Here is a 7,705-nt window from a genome sequence, read left to right as displayed (position 1 = left end):
GCAAAGCATTGTGGGGATTTTAAGACCGCAGAGTCTACTCATGTGCAGCCTCGAAATGTTTCCAAACGAAGTACGCCGGGCTCGGTAGAATTCCAAGTATGCTGGACATTGGAACAGTACTTCGGCGGCACTCGATGACGTAGTATGCTTGAAATAGTGGCTCTGGAGCAGCTTTACTTGCGATTGAGAAACCCTCAGTCTGCATCAGTCTAGACTAGGCTGCTGAGCTGCAGCAGTTTCAGTGTACAGCAGCACGCTCTCATGAAAGACCACGGGATCAACGTTGTTATAATTCATCTGAAGATAAATACCAGAACCATAAATGTAATACTTTCCAATAGTTGTTGAGATACGATTCCAGACTTCTTTGACGAAAAACAGTTTGTTTGCAGTTGCTGATAAACTGATTGGCTCGTTGGTGTTATTGTGTTTGGTGAGCTGTAACTGCAGCAAGTGGCTCAAGACAGCGCAGAAAACTGATATTTTAAGGTTGAGACTTTCCTGTGGCTGTTTTAAATACGTTGGGTCATGAACGTGTGAGTAATACACTGACGGATAATTACCTGCCACAACCCCTCTTCCAAACATCACAACTAACCCTTTAAAGCGCTTATGGGGTCGATCACATCAATGAATGATTGAAATTCCAAAAAGTCCTTATTTCCTGGGACTCATCTCACTGTGCTCCATGATGATAACACTTTCAAACAGAACATCGTCTCAAAACTGAGCCACGTCGGTGCATAGAGAATAAACCTGCATAATGGGATCGAGTTGGGTTTGTTTCATCTCAGTTCAAAAATAAAATAATTATTATATGTTAGCACATACGAAAATAGTTCATACTGAAAACACAACTATTTTGGCTTTCAAGTGGGTCAAATGCAAATGTGATTATTACCAACTTCCTTGTTCTAGTTACAGGAAGTGAGAAGCTATTTCAGCATTTGAATAACCTGAGTCAAATCATTCATAGTGGGAAATGATTTAAATTAGACTGAAATATTTGTGCCTTTTCTTTTAAGTGAAGTTTGCACACAGGAGTTCATACTGTATCAGCCATATTCATGAACACCTTTCCAAAAACAAAACATGGAAAAGAAAACTTTTCAAATACAAAGAAAGTCACATTCTTTATAAATATAGAGTAAATATAAAACAAATTGAATCCCACACATTCACGGTTGTCTTTCTTCTTCACTGCTCTCGTGTTCAGAAATACAGTCAGCGCACATCACTCACTAATCATGTCACATGACATTGTAGCATTACTTGGGAGAACAATGTGTGCTTTAAATCATTTTAAAAATGCAGTGTTTATGTAATGCAAAGTATTTAATCCCAAGTGATATTGTTGCTTTGACTCAGCAGCTGATTCTCCCCCTGAACAGACCCTGTATTCACCTGATGGAGGAGTCACCCTTTAAATCCATATATTCATGTCTGAGCAGCGACAACGCAGGGACATTTCTGAACAAGCGTGAAAATACACACTTTGTCCATTTTGGGGTGACAGTATCGGCTTCAGCCCAAAAAATAGTTTTTGAAAGTGCACAACCCGGTGAACAAAACAAAGACATGTATTATGTAACATTTTCCCTATTGAAATGCCTAAAAATGAACAATGTTAAACATTGCGTATACTTACATTATCCCAAATGTTTACATTGTTTATTCGTCAAAACTAGTGACATTTGTGATTTTAATCAAGGTTGCATTTGCTCGCCTGCAGGGGTCAACATTTCCCCTCTAAGCATGCGGGACCTATGAATATTGTTCTCGTCGTGTTTTTGTACATTTGACCTCCTTAACCTCAGCTCATTTCCAATGTTTTCTCTTACACTTGTGTCTTTCTTTGTAATTTATTATTCTATACATCCCTAAAGAAAAACCAGCATTTCATTAGCGTCTGGTTTTGATTTCCCCACCATCTCAGACACAACCACAAATTGTGACAGATCCTTCAATTAACAAATCACAGAGCAGCATGCTGTTGAAAGTACACACCAAACCCACACACGCACGCACACGCACACACAGTTTGGCAAAATACTCCTCTGTAGTTTTAACTAATCTCTTTCTCCGTGTCCTCTCCTCCTCAATGCTCTCAGCGCTCACTCCCAGTTTTTCTGCATTGTTATTCCAAAAAATAAGACAAACGTAGAATAGGAGGGATGCAGAAGGGCTGCTACTGAGAGGTGCATCAGCTCGTCCTCCTCCCAGCTCCTCCTCTGCAGTCCATGGCCGACAAAGTAAGGCAGGAATTATTTCTGTCTGTTTGATGGCAGCTGCTGGCAGACAGCGGCCCTCTCCTCTCACTAACACAAGAGGGCAGCAGGACAGACACTCACCTCCATAACACACTGGCGTCTCACAAACACAGAAATCTCCCCACTTTTGTTGAAAATGCTCTTCCTCGTCCTTCAATACACATCCTCTTTTCCTTCTCCTCTAATAGCGTTTCAAAGCGCCGCTCACAGGCCAGGGGTAAATAAGAACAGAGCCCATGGTTCCTGGCTCCTAGGCCATGTAGAGGAAGGTGTTGATGTCCGTCTCGTCCCTCTTTATGTACTTGTGTTCGATGAGCCACTCTATCTGCTCCTTGATCATCTTCTTCTGAGGCAGGAACATGTTCTTCAGGATCTCCACCAGCTCCGTCTGCAGCTGGGCGTTACTGATTCTCTTCCTCATCTTCATGATTTGGATGATGGCCTCCTGGATGAGAAACAAAATAAACAAAGCCTTTACAATGTTTCCGGACTGTAAGTGAACACAAAATCATGTCCAGCTTGGTATTTGAAATAAACTTCCTGTTAACCTTTTTGAGGATAGCTTGAATGTTTCCATGTGTATTATAACATGTATTTTCGTACCTGAGTCCTGAGTATTCTGAGCTGAACGATTCCCTCGTTCTCCTCTTCTCTCATTCGCTCAGTGGTCAGCTGCAGCCGGCCAATCAGATTGATCTTTCCACGCTTCTGGACTTTGGAGTTTTTGCTGAGAAAATAAGACAGACACAGTCACAGATATCAAACATTGCATCGTCTGCTGACGTGCTGGTTAAAGAGTTTAGGTGTAGAGCACACCCGAGATTGCTGTTTTTCTATGGGAATAAGAACTTACATATTTCGTGATAATTATCATTTCAGAATTATTTACATAATTCAAAGAGCACCAGACTTTGGAAACAATGAAACATTTCGTCTGTCTCTGGACTGAATGGAAACATGGATCAATGGGGACGTGCAGGTTCTCAGGTTTTACCAATGAAAGACTTTACTCAGGGTTCAAGAAACGTGTTGTTTTTGAAAACTGCAAAGATAACTTCATCAGTCGTCAAATGTTGAATTAAACGCAAACTATTTCTCCTCTTTGACAGAAATGTGAATGTCTGTAAGTTGTGGACAAAAGAAAACATTAGAGGAGGTCATACGACTGATCTGCATTCGTTTTACATTTATTTATACCAACAAACTAATCAATCAATAAAGAAAATAATTGACTGTTAGTTGCATCCCATTTGAAAAGAAAAAATATTGTCCTTATTTCTAAAGATACCATATCATACATGATCGAGAACTCCTGGTTGACGTAGAAGATGGTGCTGTCTGTGAAGTCTTTGGGGGTGCTGACAGAGGGGTCATAGGTCAGCACCTGTCTCTTCAGCTTAGGAAACGCCACCAGAGACTGCACACAGGAGAGAGGAGCTCAGCTTTACATATTAAACACCATCAGTGCCAACTTATTAACAGTGTGATTGCATTGAAAAAAGTTTGATCAGATACACAATGACTAATATTACTTAGTAAATAGACTGTATACTGCGCTTTCTAGTCTCTGCGACCCCTGAAAATGCTTTTACATATGGTAAGCATTCACACACTTATATATGGCTGTCAGAAAACACAGAACACGATTCAATTAACAGTAAGCCTTGTAAATGGTAAGTAGACTGCAAGGCTGTCCTGTTAAACTTGAGTTTGATCTCAGTTGCAGCAGATGGCGTGGTGGCTCTGTGGTGCAGGAGGTATTTTTTTTACTGACGAGTGGCAAAGACTACATTAAGCATGCTAAATAGTAGTAAATATCTTATAATGTCTTCTTCTAATATAATTGGTTTGAAATGGAGCATTTCAATGATCCCTAGTCTCACCCAGAGTGTGCGCCGTAGTTCTGCATCGGGCAGCTCTGTGGCCAGTTTCAGGTTGTCGAAGCTGATCCTCTCTCGGGGCCTCTGGTTCCAGGCGAACAGCACGGCCAGCTGGAAGGTGGTCACCTCCAGGTCGTACTGCCCCACCTCGTTCTTAAAGGTGATCTGAGCACAAGGGAGCAGAAACAAAAGAAAAGGTGAGAAGAGAAGTATGTGGCGACACAGTAGATTCACTCCACTTTACATCCACTACCGTTATGCTACTGCTACCAGCTAGTTCATTAAGATAAGCAGTCTGTGCAGAGGTGGAAGAAGAATTCAGCTTCTCTTGAGTAATAGTACCAAAACATGTCAAAATACTTCATTACAAGTACAAGTCCTGCATCCTTACTTAAGTAAAAGTAAAACAGCATCATTATTAGCTAAATCTACTTAAAGTATAACATGTAATAATTGTGCAGAGAAATGGCCTTTATCAGGGTTCGAGTTATAAACTGAGCTCTATGGGGGTCTTTAAAACTAACGCGTGCGCACATGCACACACTCAAACATTATACACCCAGTCAGGCCACTACCATTTTTTTTTGTGCCATTATGCTGGATTTATTTGTCAATATTTACAGCTTTGCTGCCCATAGAGATAGCTCTATAGTTTAAATCTACTACCCAATAATAAACATATGGACATGGGTTACTATTTAAAAAATGTGAAAATCTATTTAGGAACCTGTCCATGTGAACATATTTTAAGTGGGGGTGGACCTCAAATCCTCTAGGTGGGTCCGGGGGCATGCTCCCCCGGTAAGATATTTTTATTTTATTTTGGAGTTAAATGCATCAATCTGATGCACTTTGAGGGGGAAATAAAGAGACTAGATCTATGGAAACACCCATATGAAACAGAACTGTATACATTTAAATAATCATAAAATCATAAGAACATGGCCATAACCAAGAACATACCATATACAATATAAAAAAAACATTGAAACTTGTTTATTTATTCATTTTCGGTTCATTTAAAGTTGTGAGTGTGTCTGGGCTCCTGAATCAGCCACCTGTCTTCCTCCTCTCCCCCCTGCTCCTCTTTGAGGCACCAGCAAAGACTTTAAAAGTTTATCTTGCCTTTTTTCACCTAGTTAAATTTTTTTAATTTATTATTCATGCATATTTTTACTTATCATCCCCTCAATCGGGAATATGTGTTTACGATAAGAATGGTGACAAAACCGTTGTTAAGCCCCAGCTGAGAATAGCTAGTTAAGTATCTAAACACTCAAGGAGTCCCTTTACTCACTGAGCTGCTATTGATCAGTTCTCTCAGTCTGACAGGAGAGACTCCTCCAGCTTGTGACAGCTCATGTTCTATGCCACGATTAGCGCAGCTAGCTGCACAAATGTTAACACCATCACACTTATACCGGTGCACAAGAGCAGCTTTCTCTCTCGCGCCACACATACACACCTCCCTGAGCGTTGACTGCACACACAGAGACCAATCGAGTGCACCTTAGTGTATGATCTATGAAAGGGCAGGCCACATCCATGTAGACAGCCAGCTCACCCTCTTATGAGGGCAGAGTCCAGACCAAATTGCGAAGCGTTGCGTTCAGGCCTACAATACATGAAAAAAAAATTCCTCAGGCCAGCAGGCCACTGAACAGGCCATGGGGCATCGGGAACTCCAGGTGCCAAGTACACGACGCCACACACACATCCCACGCCACCCACATGCTGATAGGATTTCATATAGAATATTAAAAGGCATGTTGAGAGAAGAGCCCCCACTGGCGGACTCCATACAACATCCCAATGCGCGAGACTGCTTCCTCCATTTGATCCGCCATCGCTCTGGTTGGCATTACCCGATATAGCTCAGGATCCTAATTCTATACTGTTGGGCAACCCTTTCTTTTGTCTCAATTTCAAATAAACTGTTTATGATGGGTTACTCGGTTCCAAAACCTTAGAGGCATTCACAAAAATCAATCAGAACAGTGCGATTTCTGTCTTCTATATGTTTCTACCATTTCCTTCATAGCATAGATGCATTGCTCGTACCCATGCTTTAGCCTTGAGCCAATACTGGTTATCTGGTCATAATAAGGAGTATATGCTATCAACAAAATTCTTTCCAGGACTTTGAGTCAACGACACCTTGGCTAGGCAATTGGTCTTTATTATCCAAGCTTCCCTACCCTGCCTCTGCTTTGTTCCTTAATGGACAGTTGCTGGGTATATCTGATCCAGGGCGACTCGGTAGTTCGTGCTAACGCTCATACCATGAGTCATGCGCCGGTAAGAAACAATGTCAAGATGAGATGACTGTCAACTTGGGTTCCTGTGCCAGTCGGGCTCCTCTAGGCTGCCTCTGTTATATGCGTCAGAGCGCGCTCTGATGTCTGATGCGTTGTTATCAGGCTAGGCTGTGCAACTGGTCTGCCGTTGGCTCAGGACTTCTACCTCTTAGCTTGATTCCCCTGGCCTGTCACGACTTTTCACCAACTCATTACCATAGTTTGTCTAGGGGTAGACCTGTTGTGTTTTATCCAATTAGTATAGTAAGATAATGTTCCTCCACACTCAGCCAATGTTATCCCTCCCAAGATACTCCCTCTATGGTTACACCTGCTATAAAGATCGTACTGGTCCTGTTGGCGAGAACCTCTCATGCCTCCTTTCCAGATGGCCCACGTCTCACTCATCATTTCCATGCAAGGCCTTTTCAGCCTCCCGACGACCCTGTGTCTCCCGTCAGATGTTCCGGTATGTTTGATTGACATTTAGCAAGAACTGCATATGTTGCTTATATCTGCGCCAGTTCTGACTTTTGAGATCGGGAGGGCCCCCGTCTCTGGGTCCCTGCCCGGACCCAGGCGCCCAAAGCATTCTTGGCGTTCGGCACTTGTTGATCAGCCACATGTTTATTCCCCCCTTGCTTGCATTGTGTCTCTTCCTAGGTAGTATAGTTACGGTCTACTGCCTCCTCCCATACAGCTCCCACAATACAATCATACATGTTACAGAGGTCTTCACGGTTGGAGCTTTTCGATTACAACCCACATCAACACATCAGAGTTGCCACTTTGGGTAGAATGTACATCACTCATAGGACATCGTTCTCCCTAGTACAATAGTATCCTCATTTGTGAGCTTGGACACAATCCACTTTAGTGGTTACAGCATTTTTAACCGCTGAGTAACATCTCAGGGCAGACTACTCATCAATCTAGTGACACTACAATTATACGGAAATGTGATCTGACATTGATGCCTCAGGTTCCACCTCGACTCTGACGTACCGTGTCATGGGCTTAGCAATGCTTATGCAAGTCCAAGCCGGAGAGGTTGGGCCTGTTATGTCCAGGCCCTCCCTGCAGGCGCGCCGTGACTTCACTATCACTTGATTGTAGCTATTTGTACGGCCAAAATAGTCATCCTCTGTTGTTGCCCCCGCTTGCATAATATTCACAGATTGCATATGCTCCATCACTGTATAACTGTGAGTAGTGATGCTTATGCCAAACAAGGACTCTTTGGTATGAAAGGCTGAAG

At 42.5% G+C, this 7,705-nt stretch overlaps 1 protein-coding gene across 1 annotated transcript in view; it reads right to left on the bottom strand.

Annotated features, from left to right (window-relative positions):
- Positions 1-1,106: 1,106 nt before the first annotated feature.
- The window catches only part of LOC104940986 (cullin-5-like), an 11,707-nt gene continuing 5,108 nt past the window's right edge, over positions 1,107-7,705 (bottom strand). The window contains exons 2-5 of the mRNA XM_010766019.1: positions 4,154-4,315; positions 3,569-3,687; positions 2,874-2,997; positions 1,107-2,715 (exon numbers count right to left, since the gene is read on the bottom strand). Of these exons, the coding sequence (XP_010764321.1) occupies positions 2,521-2,715; positions 2,874-2,997; positions 3,569-3,687; positions 4,154-4,315 (600 nt within the window). The 3' untranslated portion in view covers positions 1,107-2,520. The remainder of the gene's footprint in view (positions 2,716-2,873; positions 2,998-3,568; positions 3,688-4,153; positions 4,316-7,705) is intronic.

This window comes from Notothenia coriiceps, unplaced genomic scaffold (assembly GCF_000735185.1).
Source record: "Notothenia coriiceps isolate Sejong01 unplaced genomic scaffold, NC01 NC01_scaffold00002876, whole genome shotgun sequence".
NCBI classification, from domain to species: Eukaryota; Metazoa; Chordata; class Actinopteri; order Perciformes; family Nototheniidae; genus Notothenia; species Notothenia coriiceps.
Note: the sequence above shows the minus strand (reverse complement) of the source record. Positions and strands in the feature narration are given on the sequence as shown.